Consider the following 25,636-nt stretch of genomic DNA (forward strand, 5'->3'; position numbering starts at 1 on the left):
TAAAGAGACTGAGATGGCAATGGGCGGGCCACATGGCTAGAAGAATGGACGAAAGGCGGACAAAAGAAGTGCTTGAATGGTACTCGAGAGAATGCAAAAGGGTAAAAGGAAGACCGCAGGGAAGATGGGTAAACGAAATAAGGAAAATATGTGGGATGAGTTGCGCAAAACAGACACTAGTGAAAGCTTGTTGAAGAGGCCTTCATTCAGCAGTGGATGGTGAATGGCTGTAGAAGATGATGATGAAACAAATCTGTAATTTTATCTACATATTCTTAACATCTTCAGTGATATCCGAGATATAAGCCGCAACATATCCCGATCTATCAAAACGTATGGCCAGGGTCGACAAGAGCCGGTGTAAAGTTCCAAGACCCAGACTACTCGACTACATCAAAAATGCCATTTCGAGTACAAAAAGTATTTTTATTATTAATGTAACTTTCTTTTGTTCGTTCATTAGCATAAGAATGTAATGATACGACCCTTAATTAATTTCAAGAATTAGAATTTTTAAAAACATTAAAAATAACTATACAAGCAGTTCATTGAAACATAATCGCATGTAGTGGAATGAAAGTGTGTGATCACCATGGAAACTAAAGACAAACACAATTGAAAGTGGCATTCTTAAGCTATGTGCTGTAATTTGCATTACTGCTTTATAAAACTCATTTTTTTATTTTAAAAAACAAAATAATGGCATTTAAGCATAAAGGTGAGGAAGTTCTGAATGAAAATACAACGACCGCAGATTCTATCTTACCATGGCTTGCCGATCTAAACAAGTAATATAGTCCAAACTTTTATGAATAAAATTTTAATTCATTTATTTACATGAGATAAGTAATAAATATAATATGATGTATGATAAGTAAATGATATATGTATATTTAAGCCAAATTGAGGGTATAAAATTGGAAGACGGTGAAAGTAGTGGATTTGTTTCACCAACAGATGATGAGTTTTTAGCATTCGAAAACAGGTATGTATTATGAATATAAAGCAAAATTTTTCATGAAAAAATTCTATAAAGTGATTATTTTATTTACAAGTTCCAAACCACCTATCAACCGCCGAAGTTCAATCAGTGGTCTGTTCCAATCAACGAAACCATCAAAAAAGCCAATGACCACATTATCGGCCGATCAAACTAAAAGGAAAATGCATTATGGTACGACTTTCGAAATTAAGTAAGCATATTTTTATTTGATAATATATTATATTATCATGATACATTATTTCAGATATTCTGCAGAAGAAAAAAACCAGGCTAAAATCTGCAATTGCAACTGTAAATCATAACGACAACGAATCGGATGATAATTTCACACGAGATTTATTGAACGATGCATTGGCACAGTCGAAATCTCCTGAGAGTGAATTTCCTTTACTAACCCTTTATTCTGAAGATGATAACGATGTAATTATTGCAAAATGTAAGTCATACTCTGCAATGAACCATTCTAATTACATAATAATAACTAAATTTTAGGTCGGTAAGTAAATAGTCAGTAACTTTTAGATGAAATGGTCAGTAACTATAATTAATTTATCAGATAATTCAATAAATACTTCTATTGAATTAATCAAAATGCCCATTCTTTAAAATTAGAAAATCACTCACATATTTTCGGTGTGAAAATATTATTTCAATGAATGAAAGCTCAATAGAACTTCAATCGTCAAAATAAACTAATCTTTTATTTCATTTATTTACCACTCATTATAATAACGGACCAAATCCGATTAATAGTAGTACATTTTCATTTTAAACTGTTTCTACTTTTAGCATTTCCCAATAAAATAAAATCTGCTCCATATAAATCAACAGCATCGAAAAAACAAATGGTCATTGAACCAAAAAACTTAAACCGAACAAAAGATGCAGCTGCAACACCCAACAAACATCAGAAGTCCAAGTCTTCCAAGAAATATAATAAGCCCAAATCATCAGTTGACGTCAACACAGTGGATAAATCAAAAGAAGTCCAAGAAACTTATTTTACAATCCCTGAATTACCAAAAGGTAGACTAATGGAGATAAAAATTTTCAACAACTGGGGTGATAGTACGTATGTCGGACTCAATGGTTTAGAAATATTTTGTAGTTCAGGAAGTCATGCAAAAATTGAAACGGTACTCCTTAAAACATACTATCTACATAAATACATCACTAAATGCAATTAGAATTAATTTTAATTTCATTTTCAGATGTGGAGCGATTCAAGAAACGACATCGGTAATATAAATAATTTAGTCGACGGAAGTGTGAGGACCCGCGACGAAGAGCACTTGTGGATGACTATAATTCCAAAACATAAGCCGCTAACAGTCAATATCCTCTTCAGTGAAAATGAGCAATTGGGTCTTTTAAGAATTTGGGTAACTATAATTGTTTCCAACGATTTACATGTGTGATTTTAAAGATTGATTTTATCATACGTTTCATAAAGAACTACAACAAGTCTCGCATCCACACATCTTGCGGAGTTAAACTTGTCCGGGTGTCATTGGACGATATACCAATATTTTACGGAGAGATAGCTTGCGCCGACGGAGAACTCAACGGACCTCCGTCTACGTTCGGAGATGTCAGTATTTTGATGCAAATGAAGTATTATAAATTCAAGTCGCATTATTTTGATTTTGTATCCTTTTCAGACTGTTCTCTTTACGACAAATCCACATATACTCGAGAAAATCTATAAACAGGACGTCGCATTCATATCGATACTGAACACTTCTTCAAATATTGTATCCTCGACGATTGACAGACCACTGACAGCCAACAACGATGAAAATGAAGATATCACTGCAATAAAAAACCCATTGTCGCAACCAAACGACGCCGTTTATGTTTGCGAAACATTGGAAATTATTCTCGTGTCGAATTGGGGACACGCGGAACTTATCGGCTTAACGGGTTATTCTTATAATTACAATTTAATAATCATAAATTGAATCTGAGAAAATATAAAAATGGATAAATTTGATTCGACAGGTGTTGAAGTGTTCGATGAAGAGGACAAAGAGATTCCGATGCACAATGGTAGTGTTTATTTTTTGAATGACAACGCTGATGTTGTCAATTGTGATCAAATCCTCAATGGAATCAATTTAACAAGCGATTCTAAGAACATGTGGTCTCATAAATACGCAGAAGGAAAGCCTATGGTTATACAAATGAACTTTGAAAAGGCGCAATTAAGGGGTAATTTTAAGAATACGTACATTTATTTGCATTATATTTCAATTTGATTGCATTATTATAAATTTCAGGTTTCCGCATTTGGAATTTTAACAGCAGTTTAGAATCGTCGTATGTGGGCATTAAGGACATTCACATTTGCATCAACGGTAAAGTATTGAATCAAGCACCACTCATTCTTCGTAGGGCCCCAGGCAACGTCAATTATGATTATCTTCAGGAAGTGCTATTGTCATCGGTGGACGACGGAAACGAAAGTTCATACGTCGAATGTTCGCAGTTGTGTAGAATAAATGAGGACATGAACGACGGTGGAATTCTCCCTAAAGGGTTTGTGTACGAAATAATTTTGTTCTCGACGTGGGGAGATCCTTATTACGTCGGCTTGAATGGAATTGAATTGGGCGATGAGAACAGTAGTAAATTGTGCATCACAGAAACTAGTAAGTCTCACTCGGCATAGTATAAGAACAATGTGGGGCTAGTCAACAGTAAACAATATTGTATTTGTAGATATTTGTGCTCATCCTGCAAGCATAAACATTTTGGAAGGAGTATCGGGCGATGTGAGATTACCAGCAAGGCTGTGTGACGGTGTGAATAAAACTCGGGATGGCAGAAACGCGTGGCTGGCGCCCATTTTGCCACACACCACTAACAGGTTTGAAAAACTAAGTTGTTCTCAATTAATTTTCTCAAACACACTCTTTCCCATTTGATACTACATATTATATTTGATTTAGGATCTACATCGTGTTCGATGCACCGACATGCGTCTCTTGTGTGAAAATATGGAATTATGGAAAGACGCCAAGCCGTGGTGTTAAAGAATTCGGGGTGAATTTTAATTCGATAGGAAAATCTGAAATAAATTTCTAGGATTTGATAGATCTTTTTTTCTTCAGATTTTAGTGGACGATTTATTGATATATAATGGATTTCTGGCTTGCGCCGCAACAACTGGGCCGATTGTCCCCACTTTGATAAACTTCTGCAGTGTAGAGAATTCCGACATTGCAAGGTATGTTTAATTCCAAAATATATAAATTAATTCCAAAATTATATTTTTTAATCGTTTTTTTTTATAGCGTGTCTAAAATGTCGTCAAATAACAGTACAACGAGTGGCTCCAGTAAGTCAGTAGATCCTTCCCGGCGTCCGAAAACAAGTATATATCTTCCACCACAGAAACATCGTAATCGCTCCACAAGCTAGAGCAAAAAATTATGTATGTACGTACATAATTGCATAATGCGATATAGTCATTTATGTAACTGTAGGATATGATAGATTTTACTATGTATATAAAACGCAATGTATGTATGTATGTAAATACTGTTCAGTTAAATATTTTATATATTTTACATAACAAAAATTAAAATAACAATTTTGACTCATATTTTAACCTTTTGCATTTCTTATCATTCATTCATATTATATGCAATTGGACAAAAATGTACTAAGTCGCCATTTTGGTCTTCATACAATTAGTATTTAACAAAAACAAATTATGTAAATGCAAAAGGTTATATTAATAAACTAATGACTAAGTTGAATGCAGAATCTTCAAAAAAAAAAATCACAGAAAAATAATGGGGATATTAATACAATATTTGTTTGTTATTTTTACTTTTTTGTGTATATACATATATAATCATTCACAAAAAGCTTTTTTTTTTCAACTACTACCTATCTACATAACGTAAAGACATACTAAAGAAACTACACTGGTGTGGCAGTTCCATAATTAAATAATAACATCTCTCAGAGTTATATATGTAGTTATACATGTCAATCAACATTAATAATATGACAATTTAATAAAATTGGTACAATTTTGTAAAATTATCTAAAAACCTGACTTTTAAAATGTAGTTAGATGCCTTTCATACAATTCTCTAAAACCAAATTAAGCAATCAAAACGTGTAAAAATAATTAATCTTAAAGATTTTATTGAGAGTTGCTACATTACAACTTTTACAAAATTGTAAAATATACCCCGCTTAGCACCATTTCATGACAACAAAAATCATTCCTTAGCATGTTAATGAAAATCCTATTTGCAGCGTAAATTCATCAGCAGCAATATATGAACATTTGTGATAGGAATGTAATTCATAAAAGATTACATTATGAATTTATAACGTAAGTATTGCACGTATGATATTATGAATTCACACCACTAGCTGAAGAAATAAATGGATTTCAAAACGTTTTTCAAATCAAAGTCTCCTTTTTGAGGTAACTGCTGCAATAGCTTATTTAATTTCTGTTCTGAAATGTCTCGTACAGATCCTTTCTTTGTAGTATTCCTGTAAAACGCATACATTGAATAAACTGTTAAAATTAAAAATATATATGTATGTACATATTTTAATTTTACTCACATCATATGAGAAAATTTCGATAATAGATCTTGAGATAAAGTTTCTAAAATTGGTTGTGAATGAAGTGCTACAAACTGATCTCGGCATATCTAAAAATGAAAAAAAAAATAGGATAATCATTTTGTAACATTGACTTTCATTCAAATTATTTTAACACATTTCACACCTTATTCATGATTTCAACAGTCGAAGGATGCGTCCAAAAGCAATCGTGCACTGAAACAAATGTTATATTGCTCGCTTCACAATATAAAGACGTTAACATCATATGGCTAGAATCTAACGAGTGTATAAAATTGGGAGGAAATGCATTTTTTTGCTTCAAAATACACGGCTTCCTAGAAAAATAAAATAAAATCGATAAAAATGCCGATCGTTGATTTTAAAAATAGATATAATATAAAATAGATATAAACATACTCATATTGATCAATCAAAATTGACTCGGAAAGATTTCCTATAGAACTATGTTTGGTATTGGTCGTTTTGAAATAAGGTTGCACTACCGGCAAACCCAATGGGGTAACCCATTCGATTTTCGAATTACAAACCCCAGATATCAATCTAAAACATAAAAAATTTATATTACATTGTCGTTATTATTTTATTCCGAAATTATAGAAAATATTTACTTTGCACACTCGGTGAGCCAATCTTGAATCTCTTTAGTGGATGTGAACATCTCGCGCAGACTTTCAAATGTTTTATTAGTGAGGTAGTGCGAAGCGAGCCAAATATGGTCTTTGGAAAATTTGTCGATATCTATGTACAATCAAACGAAAAGTATCAGAAAATCTATAGTTAATAAGTGCAAAATTTATTTAATATATTATATCTACCTTTTAACTGTTTCACAATTTGAAGACGTGCGCCAAACTTAGTAACACCGTATACGGTCGTCATGACTGTTTGCTTGATCACTTTTCTACTAACGAAACCTTCTAATAGTTGTGCGGCTTTAACTCCCAATTCTGCATCACGAGCTCGACTTTTTTCAACCTGTAATAATATAAAATTGTGAATAAACTTATGTTTATGTTATATTTGTACATACGTATACATATTATTACGTAAATATTTAATTACCAAAGTAACTACGGAACTGTATACATCTTGAGGACGATCCGCAGGTGTCAAGTTAACACTAAATGCACCAGCACTGTCTCCCCCCAGTGCTGCATAATGTTGCAATCCATTACAAGAACCGTCTTGATGTATGGGAAAATGGCAAACATATTCTGAAACATTATAAATAACATACATTTAATATATAAAATCAAATAGATTCAATAACTTACATTGATGACCAAAATGAGCAATATGGTAAAGTATGAAAACGATCGGATAAGAGATATAAAAAAGACGTCTTAATGTGAAACGTAAAGATTTGTAAAAAATTTATACATAAAGCTAGGGAGGCCAAATTTACCGTCACTTTTATTTATCAATAATTTGGTAAATTTTTGTTAATACCAGTATGCTTATAAATTACTGGTAATTTTTGAAATTAGAAAAATAAAAATAAGAATTTTCATTTATTTTCTTTCTTACCAGCTATGAAGTTTTCAGAAAAAGTATAATTTGGATTATAAAAATCACAGTAGATCAAAAAAATTAATAATAAAAAACATCGAAAGCCTATTACATAAATGTTTTATAAGAGTATTTATGTATTTATGTAACACTAATCAAAATTCTAATTAAAAAATCCAATTTTGAACAAATCTTAAAGCTGAAAACACTGGAGAATAGTGTATTTTTATTAATTATGGCTGTAATCGTAGTATGTTTCATAGGGTTGTTGAAATAAATTTCATATAAATGTGACATGTTAATTCATATCAGACTTTTTCCATCATAAATTTAGTTACTAAAAGGCGTTTTAGTATTTTTATTATTATTTCATGCTTAATGGATTTACTATTTTTTGGGTCATTTACCGGTACTGATAATGATCATCTCAGATAACATTATTTGTCGTATTACCTTCGGGATTTGGACTTCTCATTGCTTTGGCAATTTCCATACAACAAGCAAGAGTTTGCCACGGCTCATCTGATGACACCCACCATTGTTTTCCATCCAAAGGGTTATCAGCAGAATCCAAAATATCATCCAAAATAGTCTCCACATGATCCAACCTATAAAAAGCATGGTTAATATGTATGATGATCAAATAGAACCTAATTACTTAGACCAGTTCTTTACCTTTCTTGAACTGTATTTTTCTTCATAGTTCCGGTGAGATTAATGCAATGTAATTTCAGCCACGATAGACCGCGAGGGCCAAGAGGTTGACCGCGAGCGAAAACCAGCAAAGCTCGGGACGTATCAGCACCAAGATGAGAAAGATGTGGTGGACAAGGATAGACTCTTCCACGGAAATCCATATTGTGTGGTAGCCAAAACACCTCATCTCTACGTACGAAACAATTAAATACAAATATTAATTCCGTTGTACATAAATCATATGAAAATTAATTTTACATGTAAACAAATTATACCTGTAATGATTAGCCAGAGAGAATTTATATAAAGAATCACACCAAAGAGAATGCAGTTCTTGTCGAATGCGAGCGATACCAGCTCGTTGTCGGATAGCAGTTGCTCGTTCACGCTTCGATAAGGATGCCGAAGCTGGTGGTGGTTGAGGTATAGCACTGGCCGGTCTTGCAACACTCAACAAGCGAGAGCCACCAGATCTGTAAACAAAGAAATATGTTTTACTACTATTTCCATAATTAAATTTTCACTCATAATAAAAAAAAACCATTTACCGGAACACTTGTAACAAAATATCAAGTACTGGTTTATTCACAGTCCATGGAATGGTACCGAGTTGATTGAGACTGTCCAGGGCTGGATATAAATTTTGAGGAACTGTTTCTTTCAGTCGATCCAGGGGTTGAGTTACAAAACCAGGAATTCTATTAAAAATATATGATATTAAATATATACAAACGAAATACAAAGTAGTTACATATATGCAAATTAAAATACCTCATCACTTGTGTTTTCGTCAACAAATAACCACCATGCAAGATGTCAGACCAAGGAAGAGGTGGACAAATGCACGGTGTTAGATTTGAATCCATATGAAGAGTGGGAACTAAGCTTTCCCTCACCAAACGGGGAAGTAAAGGATGAGGTTTAATTTCTTGCCTGACTAATTTTCCTTTGCCCCTAAATACATTATACAGTATTGGAAGATATTTCCTGTATAAATATAACAATAAATTAGGATATGCATAACTTGAATATTTTACAAAATGAAATAAAATACTGTATTAATTACTTCTTTTTAAAACCCCTCTTCAAAATGTTTACATTTATCTTAGTATCGTTTATTAATATATTGTGTAAAAATTTGCCAACACAACAACTAATAGAATAAGGCCAAATCACCGATGATGAATCCTAAACAAAATGATTTAAATTAATCGTATTATATATGTACCTAGTAGAAACGACCAAATAAGTAGTGATCCAACTTACTAATGAAACACCATCCATATTACTCGAAAGTAATTGTTGCCATTTTTGTCTTGCATTCAGTTTAGGTGATTCTGTGCTAACATCTTCATTCATATACCATTTACAATATTGATGATAGATATTTGACAACTTATCTAATGTTCCATTTTCTTGTATTGTTTTGACATAATACCTGAACAATGATAAAATAGAAATGTATTACAGTATAGAATTAAAGAGAAGCTATGAAAAGAAGAATTAAAATGAACCTAGTAAAAACTTTAGTTCCAAGTTCACGTTGTAAAGACTTAGTACTCGGACTATAAGTCTCACTTCCATCAGCAATTTTCTTGATTTCGAAAATTAATATATTAACATATTCCTTTATCTGTAAAAAGTAATACATATGTTATATGTTTCGAAAATTTATATTCGGTTATTTTATGTATATAAACCTGTTTACCGGTAAGGCAACCATATATGGATAAATGTTGAACGCACTATGAGATACGTTCGATTGAGATTTCAATGTTGAAATATTTCTTAACAAAGCTTTGTGAATGGAATCCCTCCATTCACATTCAGATTCTTTTAATTTTTGACGCTGAAAATACCATGTACATATACAATACAAATAAAGTAATTAATTTTATACCATAAAATAAAAATTCACATACACAATACAATACATATTCATTTGGGGTTCCTTTATCTTCTATATTTTGAATTTCTATTGTACCAACTGTTTCGCGTTCTAATTGTTTTTGAATATTTTGCAACAATTTTTCCTTCGTAATGACCCCATCAGCTGGTGAGGTTAATTGATTAGTTTCATCATAAATGCCTTTTCTATCTCCACCACTATTAAGGCTATTCAATAAATTGCAATTGTAATCAACATTGATATGTGAATATGTAGGAATAAAATCAGAATCTATTGTTTTAATGGCACTTAAAAGCACTTCTCGATCGTCATATAAAAAACTTGATTTGGTAATCAAATCGTTCAATTGGAACCCCTGTAAATATTTAAATACAATTAAATTGCGATTACAATTAATTTGTGCACTAATAACAATTTGAATAGTTTTGCTTTAATACCTGAGCGTGCATTTTTTTCAAATAATCAAGCAATAATGAAGATTTATCCTCAAGTTTGGAACGTTCAATGCATTGGAAAATAGCAGTGAATGACTGTATATTCAAATCTATTTTATCATCTGTTATAACTTTCAAAATGTCACACAATGAGCTGTAATTACCCTATAAAAAAATGACATTCAGAAAAACAACCAAAATGATAAAATTGTTTTGATTTCAAATAAACTTGCCTGTTTAGCATATCCTAATAAAAGAATATTGTAAACGTCAATATCTTTCATTTTAGGATGATGTGAATATTTGTTTCCCCTATTTCGGTAGTACATTAAAATTCTATGAGCCTAAAACAAATAAAAATTAGGACCTAAACTTACTATGCATAATAAATATGTAAGAGCAACTAAATCATAATAACCTTGTCGATTGATCCAATAGATATGCAAACCGATAAATGAGTGGTAAGTAATTGTTTCAACGAATGCTCTTTATATATTTTCAATTTTTCAGCTAACTTTTGCTTTTCTTGGGCAGTGTGAAAGTTTTTCTTCTTTTTGGTTTTTGTTGCAAAAGTTGGGGAAGTTTTCAGAGCAGAGCTTCTAAGAACAAAAAGAAAAAAACAAAAATTGAGAATATATAAAATAATTAAAAAATTCCAATGGTAATACATTTAACATACGTCTTCATCACATCAGCTTCGAGAATTTCATTTATAGCTGGAAAATTTGATTCTTCATTAATAGTACAGCCACCATCTTGAAATTCCTCTTTTAATACATCAGCAAATGTTGGCAAGTTGATATCTTTATAACTGAAATAATATGATGTGTAATTGATATGTACAAATTTAATAAAAAAATCAATAAATTGTAATATTTAATTAATAATTCAACCTGGACTTGGAGTCTTCTAAATTGCGAAAATTTTCAATTGAATTTTTACTACTAATATCTAATAAAGTATTGTCAAATTTATGCGAATTCGAATTAAGTTGTTTGATATTTTTATAAATGTTACTTTTTAGATTCAAACTTTGGTTGACGCCTTCGTCGATGGCGAAAATCAAATCTTTCATTTTTTGATTCCGTAAAGTTTCTCTGCGGAATTTATCATAGCTGTCTTTTATTAGTTTAACTTTCTCCGGATCTCCAAATAGTTTGTCGATATTCGCCACCCGTTTCGATGTAAAAATTAATGCACAATCGTCTCCTTTCAAGGCATCTTCATTTTTCGTGAATTTTTCCATTATTTTATTTTCTATATCTCGTAACAGATCTGTATCTATAACCGAATTAGACATGGAATTTTTTTCTTTCGGTTTAGTTTTGGGCAACGATGACAACTTGTGAAGTTGGCCAAGAGATACTTGAGGATTCGAAATGAACTTAGTGAGATGTTTTGTTTTGAACTTGGATACGGAGGCCTGAGTTTCTGTCATTTTTTCACTGTTCACTGAAATTATAAAAATACATATGTTGTCAATATCGAAAGCAATTTCCACATGAAAATATTTTGAAATGAAATAATCAGACAATCTGAAAATGTGCAAAATAAGACAAAATTTCGCATGTGACGCTCTCTTAATTATTTAGTTAATACATACACACCCCGACCTATGAAGAAACTATAGATGGGTACATTTAGTATCCCCAAAATCAATCTCTGACTGCTTGTGATGTAATATTTATTTATAAAATGGTTCAAAGGAAAGAAGGATTTAATAAAGGTACGTTAATCAATTGAAAAGATTATTAATTAGGCAGTTGATAATGATTTTTATGTGACACGAGACACTTATTCAAACTTGAATTTCAGATATTTTGACACACATACCTATCATCTATGACACAGTAAGAGTCTCAAAGGTAAATTATCTTTAGGTTGATAGAAAGGAAACTTTAGAGGGTAATGAAATTTCATAAAATCAAAAGGGTGATATTGTCATAAACAAATATATTTTGAGATAGTCTCCGAAAAAGTGTGAGGACTTCTGTCATATAGCCAAGATGTTGACCAAAATTAAAAATATAAAATCAAGATCAAAATATTAAACGATGAAAAATTATTTGAGAAATAAGTCACACTTTCAAAAACCAGCACTTATATAACGCTTTTCAATAGTATAACGCACACAAACATCGATCAAAAGGGAATATTCAGCATCGGAAAAGTAACAAAAAAAATGTTCTTTTAATGTCCCCGAGGTAATTTTACCGGTTCGATGCATTTCAAAACAATAACATAACCTGCGGCGATCGAATTAAAACGATTAAAGATAAGCCAGGCGTACATACATAGGTAGGAAAAGAATGAAAGGAAGGAAGCCGAAAAGTAACCTTCGAGCAGCTCGACATAAGTGGTGTTGTATTTGCGCTTTCGGACAGCGGGAGGTCTCGCGGTGGCCGGGCGCGTGCTGTGAGGGCGGAGCGCCCGGCAGCCGCACACCGACGGCAGCGAGTTGCCCCCCGCGCCCCCCGCTCCCCCCGCCACGCCCGTCACCCCCGCGCCCATCAGCCTCTGCATCGTCCGTCAACTCCTCCTCGAAAACACGCACCCACTGACACTTAACCTTAAACTGTCCACTCCCATCAATCAACCTTCAGTGCCGCCAACTTTCAACAGTTTCAGCGCAAGCAACAGTTTCTCATTTATAACAATATGGCAAAGTATGAAAACGATCGGATAAGAGATAAAATGACCACTGACACGAAAGCCATGTGAAACGTAAAGGAGGTATGTAAAAATCACCGACTTATTACAGGTGAAAACCTAACTTATTCATTCCTCTTCTTGATCAAACCACACCTAGCATGTATTTAACCCTTTGACTGCTACAACAACGATTCTGTTCATACCTAGTCAGCATGTACCGACTTCAGCAGGTATCCGGCCGTACGAAAAGTATTCTTTGGTACATTTTGTATGGGTATATTCATACCAACCGTCACGTTTACGCCACGGCAGGCTTACAGCAGTACCCGACATTTCCTGTTCATAACTTACAGCAAAAACCGTCAACGTATCGTATCCGTTTTTTTGGCCATCGTGGAAATATACACGCGAATTACGTGCCATGAGTCTGCCGCTTTGCTGTTTTGGACCAATTATCGATAGTGACAGTTGACAGCTGTTCAATCTTTTGACATGGTTTTGGCGCAAATATTTAAAAAATATAAAAAAAAATTTAAAATTTTTAACGGAAATATTTAAAAAAAATTTTTCCATCATCCACAAGCTCCTTATACAGTGTCCAAAACTCTCATTCGGTTTTTCTATTTTTTAACATGGGATGCACATCAAAACGCCTCCGTGCTTTTTTATTGCCTTCTTGAACTTCTTCTTCCAACAACAGCGCGATTATACATACAATTTGAATCGAAAATGCTCTCATAACCGGTATGTGTGAACGTGTATGTACATACATATGTTTAATTATCGAATTTTGTTTTGTGACCTTTTTATATTCCTGAAATACATAGATAAAGTCATGGGTTGGTCACATCCGAATTTTGTTTAATGCTGACAATTCTTATGAAAAATGCATTAAATAAATAAGCTCACCGACAATCATTTAAACTTTCATACCGTAATATGTTATATTATATGACGTAACTTACTCCATTTTATTTTATGGTATGACCTAAAATAGGAAATAATTTTAGTAGATACATGTATTTAAAAACTTCGATCTAACAGTAAATTATAAGTTTTTACAACACCATTTAACAATTAGTTACGTATATTTTCTTTAATTACGGCCTGATAGAGAAAAGAAGCGGGTCTACCTCACGGGACCGAAAGTGAAATGCCCGAAAACGCAAATATCGGAAGGCAAATATCGAAAATCGAAAGATCTTAAGTCGAAAGATAAAAAAGGGTCTCTCCCCCCGTCGTATATACTCACTTAATTTGCGCGAGCAGGATACAACAGGAACAAGAGGAACAGGCTTTTCCTCCCGCTTTTGCGCGCGCACATTAAACAAGGCTGTATGACAAAAAGAGAGATAATTTCACCGCATGCCACTCTTATATATTATATATACATAGTACCGTTTACCATGCACCCTTTTTTTTGATCTTTCGATTTTCGATCTTTGCCTTCCGATATTTGCGTTTTCGGGCGTTTCACTTTCGGTCCCGTGAGCGAGACCGAAAAGAAGCATATCCTATCGCGACAGTTTCGATCAAATACGGGAAAAACAAAATCTCGTGAGAATTTAGTAAGTGTGTAAAAAGTATTAGTGTAAATATATTCGACATATTTTCCAATTAAAAAGGCGCGTTGGAAAGCTCTCGCAGAGATAGAGTGGTGGTAAGTATGCTGAAATAGGGATGCTGGCATCAGTGCAGTACTGACCGGCCAGGGTTGTACATCGCTGCGGGACGTCGCTCGCACTATAAAGTATGTACTCGACTTTTTTATTTGTTTTATATATCAAATGTTATTTAATTTTCATCAATTAAGTATTATATTAAACTGTATCTAAGCACCATTTTTATAAATACAATAAATGTTTCATTGAATTTGAACATACGCTTGTACATCGAAATACTTTAACTAAACTGTGTAATCGAACTATAAAATTTAAATCATTCCAATCACTATAAGCTGTCCATTATAATAAATCAAAATTGTTATTGATTGATTAAAGAACATTGGAAATAGATGCCTCTCATAAATTTATTAATTGGTAAAGCATGAAATTGAACGATAAAGCTATGTGTGTGTCTTATTGCCATCAATAAGGATCAATGAACAATAAGTATCTGATCCCGCATTTATGCGTCCATTGCACTAATTGAAATATTTGAAATGATACATTCAACCAAAGCCAAATAATTTTCTTGAATAAAATTACGCCATGGTGACCTCACGATAAGCATTACAGGTCAAATCCAATCTGCGGTATGTTAAAGATTTGCCATTTTTTTCCTCAAAAATGTCTAATAATTATCAAACGATCGGCAAACTATTGTTAGCGGATCCATTAATAATAACGACAAATAAAAAAGGTGTATAGCACAATATGATATATACATTGTTGCTATGTGAACATTTAGTCGCAGGACATAAAGCTTGCTATAAAAAATGAACATTTTAAAAAATATTCTGAATTACGCAAAATATCATACGTACATATATATTTGAATCTTCTTTTTATACTTCGTCAATAGCATAATATAATATAATTTGTTAATATGTACTGTGTCACTTGATAGTAGGTTTTTTTCTAATAGTTGCACAAATTTCAAAACAATAATAAACAACATTAATATATAACCCGAGCTGGTCTCGACCTACTGAGCTGCATGTTATCAAACTATTATATTTGCATTTGTCAGAGTCTATCCCCTTTGCTACCATTAAAGATTGCAAATAAATTTCGTAAGATATATAAATTTAATATAATAATTTTATTTTTTAGGCAGCTATGAAACCCATTACGATTGGATTGGTACTTCTTGTTGCGTATACTCATCATTCTTTAGCCAGAGAAATCACGTTAGTATACTCTTCATATTTCTATAATTAATAAGCGCATAAATATAATATGATACACTCAAGTTCCTCAAGCGTAATATAACATAAAACTGGCAAATTTATCAGGTATCGTATTCTATGCTCGTTAAGTTTGTCTAATACTGTAATGTGAAGTTTTTGAAATGTGATACTTTATTTATCATTCTTTAGATATTCTATCCAAGCTACGAGTATGATTAACTACGCTATATTTAATCTGAATAGTTATTTCTTTATCTCCCTTCTCCGTCGGGGGAAGTTCAATTTCCGCCTCATTTATTGCGTATGAGTTAGCAGATGGCTTCAAGTTTACGGCACAACAAACGGCCCAACACATCAACTTAATAACTAAAAGTTACCGTTGAAAAAAATTCAAAATCTTATCTTAAAATAGTTTAAGATAAGGTTTTGAATTTTTTTTCAACGATAACTTTTAGTTATTAAGTTGACGTGTTGGGCCGTTTAGATAGCCTGATTTCAGGATAGCCTGATCTCGTAAAATGTTTTCTTTCAGGGAAATCAATATTATCAAAGCCTCTTATGTCTCTATCGTAAATTCCTACTCGTCTTGTACAACTTTAATTCATGTTCCGCAATTTTTCTTTAGCTCATCCATTCAGCTCCACTTGTGCTTAATGACTTCTTCTAGCATCCACTCTTTTATATCGTCTATTACCAGTTTTATTTTATCTTCTATTTATACCAGGAAGGTCTAACAGGTAACCCAAATGCGCCTTCCTGGCCAGAAACATTGTACATTTGATACAAATATTATTAATATTATACAAAGTACATAAATACACATCAATTAATATCCACACAGACATCTACGGTCAAATTTGTAGCATTTTAAACAATTCAGTAAATACATATCAATTAACATCTACAGAGACATTTATTGTCAAATTTGTTTTGATTTTGAAATGCTTTTTATTATTACGAAATTATGTTCACAACACATCTTATATCTATTTTAATAGCTACTGATCTACTGATCATTTTCTATTTTACAATTTAATTTAATTTGGTTAGTAATCATAGTATTATATTATTCTAATGTTAATATACAGCATAATAGGAAAAAGAGCTCAAAAACCTATTTACAATCCTTTTTGTACAAATTTGTAAATTTGTACCATTTTATACAATTCAGCGAAAATTCGAGATTGCTGAAAACTCGAGATTTTGCGAGAAAATGGGTAAATTTGCCAATTGCTTCACTCAGTTACACCTCATATCTGCCACCTTAATCATGTTTCTCACCCACATATTTCACTTTCGATCTTTTCTTGTTTATCTAAGCATATATCTGTTGATCCATACATACTTGATCCATATCCATTTGATCCATACATACAAAAATACACCTGCTTATCCATATGTACCTAGTCAAATGTTCTCTTGTAGACGTTACTGGTAAAATGTCTTCAAGAGGAAATTATATTTAAAGAACATATTCTTCCGTCGGAATAGGGATTCCGTCCCAATTTCATGCTTCAATATTTTCTCTTATTTGTGAACAGTCATACATATTTTGTATCCTATATATAAATAGCCACTGACAAATTTCTAAAACGTGGTTATCTACATTTAGTACCGATTTTAAAAATATGTTTATGTTCAGAAATAGTATATCAGTATGATATTGTATATAATAATAATAATTTAAATTTATAAAACGGAAATGATTGAGAAACTTCCCTAAGTAAACCCCTAAGAAACCATTTCAGGGAAGGGTTAATGTTTACGTAGCTTTCAGCCTAAATATAGTCGCATCATCTCCCGCATATGTACATACGTGTCAGTTAATAAAATAACAGTTAGTTTAACTTTAACGTTCGGTAATCATTTGTACAGTAATGACTCTGCGTTTTTTGAACGACCACACAAATTCAACTAAGCTCCAAACCATAATAAAAATGGCCGTAAATCCCTCATCCTGTTTAGTATTTCTATCGAAACTTGTTTAGAATCCAAAAATACAAATATTGAATTACCTACCTGCTTCTGATCGCGTTCAGGATATACTCTCATTCTTGTAGATCATTTTTTGAGATAAAATCAAAAGAAATTCAGTACAGACGTATAACATATGTATGTACCTATCTATTCATTCGACGCTGACTAAAGGCCCTTTGATCTGAAAGAGTATCGTGTTTCCTTTATGCTTTTAGCATCGTCAATTTCCTGGCGTAGATTTTTCAAGATGATTAGATTAAACGCTATCATATTTTCTTATAACTTCTAAACGTTCATTTTAGAATTGTACCCAAATAAATTTATGTAATTAATATCTCCAATCGATATCAAATTCGAATTCAATAGTTTTTAGGATGAGAATTAGGCCAGACAAAAGCGACCGTATAGCCCCTGGGCCGTAGTTTGGAAGCCCTTGATTTAAAGCAATCATATTAGAATATTCAATTATGACACATGGATTTTCAATAAAAATTCAAGAATAATAAATATCCAGTAATTATTAGGAATTTGAATGGCGATAACTAAAAAGTGTGCTTTTGTTTAAGAATAAATATAATTTAAAATCCCAGATTTATACAGTTCTAATTTCATTTAGTTTTTCATAGCTTTCACAAAAACGTTATATCATTAAGTCATTATGAAAATGGACTTTCAATAAAATAAACATGTCGCAAAACGCGTAATTTTTGCGATACGTTTAATCATACCACCAAACAATCAACTCGAAATTTGATGAAAATATTTCAAGGAATTGGATCTATTCACAATAAGCCACTTTCAAGGAGACCAAAAATTGCAAATATTGCAAAAAAATATGGTGCTACTAATACGACCAAATATGTACATAAAGGTCTGTTCATACCTATCCAGCACGACCCGTATCCTGCAGGTGTCCTGCAAGTGCGTATAGTATTCTTTGGTACATTATATGGACGTATTCATACTCCATTCGCGCATGCGCATTTACGCATTCATGCGCGTCCATATAGAATATACTAAAGAATACTGTCCGTACTTGCAGGATTCGGGTCGTGCTGGATAGGTATGAACAGACCTTAAATCGTTACTACGCACGACTTTACCTGGTAATTTCACGACAGTGATTTGAGTTGATCGTTACGGTCATGCTACTTACGCCACTGTACTTTTTTGAGTTTGTTTGAAAAATTAAATTTTCGTCAACAAACCAGAAAATATTATAAAGTTTTATAAACATATAAACCAGACAAGATAGTATCCGAACCGGCATAAAAGAGAATTATTGAAAATTTCATACATAATTATGATGTTTGTACAATGTTTTTAGGGGTGGGGGGGGGGGGTGAATCACAGGCGCACCCCCTCTCCTCAAAGGGCTTTTTTTTCGTTCGGAATTTGGAAAAGGCGTTAAATTAAAATTAAAACGTGTAATAAATATATCAATTACTGAAAAAAATCAACCGAAGACGCCTGGCATGAGATTCAGCGAAAACGTTTATAACATTTTCTTTCTCCACATCTCCACATCACGATGTATATACATAGTCCATTTGATCTAATTCTTTGAAAAACAATTCCTTATGCCTCCACTTCTCTTCATGCTTGACAGCAAAATTTCACATATCTAGATATGAACATATTTACGAAAATGTAATTTTCCGAAATAAAAATCTAAAAAAGTTACAACTACGATATATGCAATAAATTATCGTTGAAAGCAGAAAGAAGTCTGAGTTGTCTTCGGGATTTAAAAAACGAAAAGAAAAAAAAAAAAAAAGTGTGAAAGAAAAGCCGCAAAAAGATGGGTGGAAGAAATTAGAATAAAATGTATGGGGTGAGATGGATGAAAGTTGCGCAAATGTGCGTTGACGATTTTGGCGCCCTGAAATTTTGAAGCCCGATACTGTCACTCTCTTTGCACAGCTCTTTGTATACAATTACGTAATTGCAGGACGCAGGGTGAAGAGGTAACATGGTGAAAAGGTAATAAGGTGAAAAGGTCACACAGTGAAATGACCGTGAACCGAGCGTACGATTAGCTCTAGCGACTCGCATTCGACTTGTTCTTGGCCATCTGTCGCCCTTATACCTTTCATTCTCACATTTGTTTTTCTTAAATTGTTTTTGACTGACTAACTTATTACTAGACCTAGGCAAGTCGTCGGGGCAATTGCAAATAACATTGGATCGTTATAAAGTATATTGTAAAAAATTATTTTTCTAAGAATTAACAACAGTACCCTGATCCCTAGCCTAAATCTGCTTAAGAGGGCTGGACACCAGCGCCTTGTCCATACAAACGTATTACACTTCTCCCTTCCTCAATTATGGCACTAGAGAAATTATTTTTTAATATGCTATGGATATCAACCATTGGGAGGCATCTATCGTTTTATTTTTTTGATTAGTTATTTTTTATAGGAGCTAGGAGCCGCCAAACATCTATAAAATCGCCTCTTTTTTATACCCACGAAAAGAGTCCAGCGTGCTTATTTAACGGTCGATTTAAAAAAAAATACGCGCATAGTTGCACAGAAAATATCTTTCTCATACCGATGATAATTTTTTTTTAAAATTGGTCCAGTTTTGGAGGAGGAAATAGGAGAATACGAAACCTCGATTTTGTCGATTTAAAATACGTATTATCTGGTCGAAGCGCAACTGTCGTATTCACTCAATATATATATCGAAGAAAGGAACGGCAACAAAATTAAGGTTTAGGGTGTACAGCCCTCTTGAGAGTCATTTAGTTATAAGTTATGACTAACTGACTACTGGATAGAGTACCGGGATAAGTGACTCAATTGTTATCTAATTAATTCAGACAATTTGAGCAAAAATGAATTGAAATGTGGGGAAAGATAGTATGTACATAGATATTCGAACAAATGGTTATCAAACAAAAGCAGCACGTATTTCGCCTTCGTATGATAGATATTTATAACTTAGGTAAATGAACTTGGTTTAATGGCCACTTAACTGGGCATCCCATCCTCAAAGCAATTGAAACGAGCATTAAAAGCTAAAACACACAGTGTAATACATATGAACCTATCGAATCAAATTGAATCCTCTCATCGAACAAGAATCTACATATGTATTATACTATGGAGAGAACTCCATACACAAATTTCGAACATTGAAATGTTTATGCACTTCATGGAACGTGCATAATGCAAGGCTTGATATTTATCCAAAATAGTGATTCACGAAATGTAAATATACACAGAGAGGCAATATGAACGACACATCCAAAGCTGACGAAAGTTTACATTGATAACATATTTGTTTTTACTAAACGCGTTGAACTTGATATCGACTCTTTGCTAATTTATTCGTAAACAAAATAGTGTAGGCTGTCGTTGACGTAGAGTTCAATGGTCAAAATGGCGAAAAATTGAATTTAAAAAGATGTCCATTTTTAGAAATTCCGATATCAAAGATGCAATGTTATCGTTACTCAACATAGTAAGGACATCCGACAATAAATTAGAAAGACACGAATCGCGAGAGAGGGCCTTGGGTGAACAACTCAAAAAATCATTAGCTTCTCTAGAAAAAGGACACAGATCGCTAGATCCTCTCAAAGGAGCAGTTTCAAGACTCGACGAAAGATTATCCAACGTTGAAACCATCCTTATACAGGTAAGAACTATTAAATTAATGTAAACAATTAAAATGTGAAATCGTTTTAATCGAATTTAAACTATTTGCAGAAAGATGAACGGGAAAAGCAACAAACAGATAAAACGAATGAGAGTATTGCTGCGCTGAAGAGCTCCTTGCAACAGTGGAGTGACAACATTTCGAATGTAGTGCGGACAGAAATAAAAGCTATTCCAAAACCAATTTTAAATAATACAGCCACTGATATGAAATTGGAACAGCTGGAAAAAAATTTCAATAAAAAAATAGACTCTGTCATATCTTTCACCGAAGATATATTGAAAAAATTCGCTGAAAACATCAAAGCAAACCAGCCGAAACCTGTAAGTACAATAAAATAATCGTCATAATAATATATTATATATTCAAATTACGCATTTAAAATTATTCATTACAGATAGAATGTAAGAAATCTAATTTGGACGAAGAAATGCTGAACAAGCATTTTGCACAAATTGAAAAACTGTTTAAAAAATTAGATACCAAGATAGCTGAACAGGATAAAAACATCACTAAACTCCAATCTGAAATTTTACCCCTGAATGAAATTGCCGTAGCTGATGAAGCTTGGCACAGTAAAATGACGAATGGTATACACATTCCCATAGTTATATTATAATCAACTTCTTTTTTAATTTTTGATAACTAATTTAAACTAAACATTCTAGTACTTGAAAAACAAAACCAAGATATAAAAGCAATCGAAAAATCATTGTCAAATACTCAAACACTGATTAAGGCCATTCCGGTGCATGATAATACAAAAGATTGTAATAATCAAACTATTGAAGCAATTCACAAAGTCAAATACGAACTCATGACAAAATCAGACGAAGGTATGTGGACAATTCCTTTATACTTTATGAATATCTCTAAATTTAAAATCTAAATTTATTTTAATTTGAACACAGGCATTTCGATCATAAAACCACTGTTGTTAGACGTCAAATCAAGTGGCGAATCGTTACAAAAGGAGCTAACAAACAATATAACAGAGTCTTGTAAGGCAACTGATGAAACGTACAACAGTGTAATCAAGAGTTATGATCAGTTGAAATTCGAGGTACAGATTTAATAGTATTGAATAAAAGTTACATAAATATCGATGTTCTATGTAGTAGGCTGATTGTATTGACCGTCTAGCCGAAATGTTACTAATTTGCAGAAAAATTCACCTCCAGCACATTTTTTTTGTTTATTTTAAAATTTTTACATACAAGATAACATTAGAATACTAAATTTCTGCCAAGTTTTTTTTTAACTAATTATTCCACATCGGATTCTTATGATAAACCCTGCTGAAAAAAGATCCCTGTAAATATATTTTTCATTTTTTCAGTTGCAATCCTTACCAAAGGTAGAAAAAGTGATGATACAAACAGCAGACAATGTATTGGATGTTAAACGAAAGATTGAACACGCCATTCATCAAATCGGAGAAAACGTTAAGATGCATAACACCGCGCTGAACAACACGATTTACAAAAGGTTTTCAAAATCGTTCAATTCTAAAGAAAAAAGCTTTTTTTTTGTTTTTTATTAGCTCTAATTAATCGTCTTTTAACTGATTTTTATTAGATTTGACGATATTGAACTTTCAATTGCCGATACTCAAGCTGACGCTTTAGGAAATCTCAGTAAGAAGATAGAACACGAAATGTCTCAAGTTTGGAGACAAATTGGTATCATGTATCAGCAGTTATCTTCCAGCAGTACTGTTTTAGATAGACTCCAGGTAAGTAACGGTTTTATACGCTACTGATACGAAAGGTCAGTTGAACATTTCAGGTTTTCAAACTCAAACTCTACCATCTGTGAATTTCGATATTGTTATTATAAATGATTATTTTAATTTAAAAAAGTCTTACTAATGATTTTTACTTTTATTTTATAGGCACAGACTGAACAATATGTTAATGGTAGCGTTTCAACAATGGACGGCATGGAAGGAAAAGTATATAAAATTTAATATTATAACAAATAGTTGTCAATATCCGTTTTTAGGCTAAATAGTTCATTTAAATATTTCCAGGTGAGTTTGATAACAAAGCGAATGTCTGAAATAGATGAAAACTTGAATTATCTTCTTGGAAGACTGTCACTCGTGACACAAGAGTTTGATATGATCAGGGAAGGACTGGGCAGTGCATTAGACAAAATAAAAAGTAGTTTTCAAATAGTTCAGTCTAAGATTAAAGGTAAGCATTAAATATTTTTAATAATTTAAAATATAATTCACAGAAGGAATCACAAAATGTTTTTTTCACATATACAATAGATTCCGGTCCCGGTCCACACAAGATTGACGAGAAAGCCTTAACATAAACCCTTCAAATATGAGCTTTTTTTCATTAGAAAATAAAAATATAACATTTAACAAATATGAGTAGTAAAAAATTTAAACCAAAGTATTAAAACTTCATGCTATCTATATAAGTAAATTGATTTACTAGTCATACTCACCATTTTCTTCATTAGTGTAATATAAGGCAAATGCAAATATGTTTAACTCTTCCTTTTACATATTTTCATTAAGTTCAATGTACGTATTTTATAATCTATTATATATGGAAAAATAAAGAGCGAAATCAGTCGATATATATATATATATATATATACATATAATTTAATACAAGGTCCAAATATATAGACAGTGATTTTGTCAGTGGAAGCAACACGCTAGATTCATCGATACAAACACTGAAAAAATAAACACTGTTCGTATAAACGTACCATAAGGCTAAGCTGACAAGGGAACAATAAAAATGAGAATAGGATATGAGAACAAAACATACTTTATTTGATTTTTGCAAATATTTAATTTAGGTTTTATAATAGTGGATCTATATGCATATATTTATAATAATGTAAATGCATTTCATTTATGGTACAGTGTACTGATGACCATTTATACATGTTCACAAAAAATTGGAGCACGCCTCACACGCGGCGTGCCTTCAAACAACGTTCAACAATAACGAGAATTACATATATATATTTATAATAATAATAATAAAAATGGATAGTCAAAAATAATAGTAATAAATAAAAACAAACAAATCACTGACCAACCACAATGAGAACATCATTATATCTAGTAATGTTATATGCACTGTACATTTTAGCGTTTAGAAAAATAAAAATAAATTATAGATCGATCATTATTCTGGTTTGTTACACAATTATAATATATGTATTACGAATACCCATTGTTAGATCATTTTTTGATGTACTTAGTACGTACATGATACGACTCCACAAGGCCTGAATAGACAGGTTGTTCTGCCACTCACAACCATGCACATTGCAATTAGCGATATTTACGTAACAGGGGTTAGCATTGATGTAATAAAAATAAAAAATCAGGTCAAAGATATCGAAAAAATAAAGGTACATTTAAATATATATATATTATAAAACCGTAATGTAGAGCATCTATATCAAAGAGATGAGCTAGGGAGAGCGAAGCGAAAGTCCAATTACATTGAATTGACGGTCCTCTGTGGAAGATAATCCATCGTAAACAGATTTTCACTTTCCACTATTCCACTAGCTCATTTTTTTGACGATAACACCCACTATATTTATTATATATTACAATAAAACGAAATCTGTTATAAATGTACGTTAAATTTCCACTCAATAGAAAAATGAAATGAATTTATTTGTACGCATCTTTATTGAATTTTTGCATTGCTACCCCCTGATACACAAATACGAATATACATATATATATTTTATAATGTAATAGTATCTACAAAAGTAGTTCTTTTTAATTATTTGATTGGACTAAAAAGAGAATATAAAAACGATAAGTCTCAATTGAAAATGATTTTTTAGTTAAAAATGCATGAATAATCCAGCTATGCGCAAAGCAGTACGACATTTGTAAATCTCTCAATTATTAGCTTATGCTTACGTTTATAAGAAATAAAATATAAGCCGATTAATTTATATCGAAAATGTTTACTTATAAAAAGGTGACTGAACAGACAGCATGCTTCACGTGTCAAGCGAAAACCTAAATATGTATATAATATATATATATATATATATATATATATATATATATATATATATATATATATATATATATATATTTATATATATTTATATATATATATATATATATATATATATATATATATATATATATATATATATATATATATATATATATATATATATATATATATATATATATATATATATATATATATATATATGTATATAGCCAATCATAATAAAACCAAAGTATCAATTTTAAGTTTCGACTGCAAATTAATGTAATTACACACTCTATATATATATATATATTA

The 25,636-nt window shown here is 32.0% G+C and overlaps 3 protein-coding genes across 3 annotated transcripts; 2 read left to right on the forward strand and 1 right to left on the reverse strand.

Annotated features, from left to right (window-relative positions):
• Positions 1-712: 712 nt before the first annotated feature.
• Positions 713-4,873, forward strand: LOC143918354 (protein KATNIP homolog). The gene is made up of 13 exons (XM_077440212.1): positions 713-985; positions 1,056-1,174; positions 1,248-1,439; positions 1,793-2,139; positions 2,215-2,385; positions 2,457-2,594; positions 2,665-2,926; positions 3,005-3,214; positions 3,283-3,654; positions 3,725-3,872; positions 3,955-4,048; positions 4,117-4,232; positions 4,300-4,873. The coding sequence occupies exons 1-13, from the start codon at positions 879-881 to the stop codon at positions 4,424-4,426; spliced, it is 2,403 nt and encodes an 800-aa protein (XP_077296338.1). The 5' UTR covers positions 713-878; the 3' UTR covers positions 4,427-4,873.
• Positions 4,512-12,791, reverse strand: PolrMT (mitochondrial RNA polymerase). Its single transcript, XM_077440211.1, has 23 exons — positions 12,508-12,791; positions 11,065-11,623; positions 10,851-10,982; positions 10,590-10,770; positions 10,405-10,515; positions 10,175-10,336; positions 9,751-10,092; positions 9,537-9,677; positions 9,343-9,461; positions 9,095-9,266; positions 8,895-9,016; positions 8,600-8,815; positions 8,377-8,526; positions 8,104-8,301; positions 7,808-8,017; positions 7,586-7,740; positions 6,686-6,837; positions 6,439-6,598; positions 6,232-6,361; positions 6,020-6,163; positions 5,766-5,937; positions 5,600-5,688; positions 4,512-5,524 (listed from the first exon to the last, which is right to left on the reverse strand). The coding sequence occupies exons 1-23, from the start codon at positions 12,692-12,694 to the stop codon at positions 5,395-5,397; spliced, it is 4,134 nt and encodes a 1,377-aa protein (XP_077296337.1). The 5' UTR covers positions 12,695-12,791; the 3' UTR covers positions 4,512-5,394.
• A 1,677-nt stretch (positions 12,792-14,468) lies between these two features.
• Positions 14,469-25,272, forward strand: LOC143918355 (uncharacterized). Its single transcript, XM_077440213.1, has 12 exons — positions 14,469-14,573; positions 15,598-15,674; positions 21,077-21,296; positions 21,368-21,640; positions 21,715-21,907; positions 21,986-22,153; positions 22,229-22,380; positions 22,657-22,805; positions 22,896-23,052; positions 23,212-23,271; positions 23,350-23,515; positions 23,596-25,272. The coding sequence occupies exons 2-12, from the start codon at positions 15,604-15,606 to the stop codon at positions 23,640-23,642; spliced, it is 1,656 nt and encodes a 551-aa protein (XP_077296339.1). The 5' UTR covers positions 14,469-14,573; positions 15,598-15,603; the 3' UTR covers positions 23,643-25,272.
• Positions 25,273-25,636: the final 364 nt, after the last annotated feature.

This window comes from Arctopsyche grandis, chromosome 10 (assembly GCF_051622035.1).
Source record: "Arctopsyche grandis isolate Sample6627 chromosome 10, ASM5162203v2, whole genome shotgun sequence".
NCBI lineage: Eukaryota > Metazoa > Arthropoda > Insecta > Trichoptera > Hydropsychidae > Arctopsyche > Arctopsyche grandis.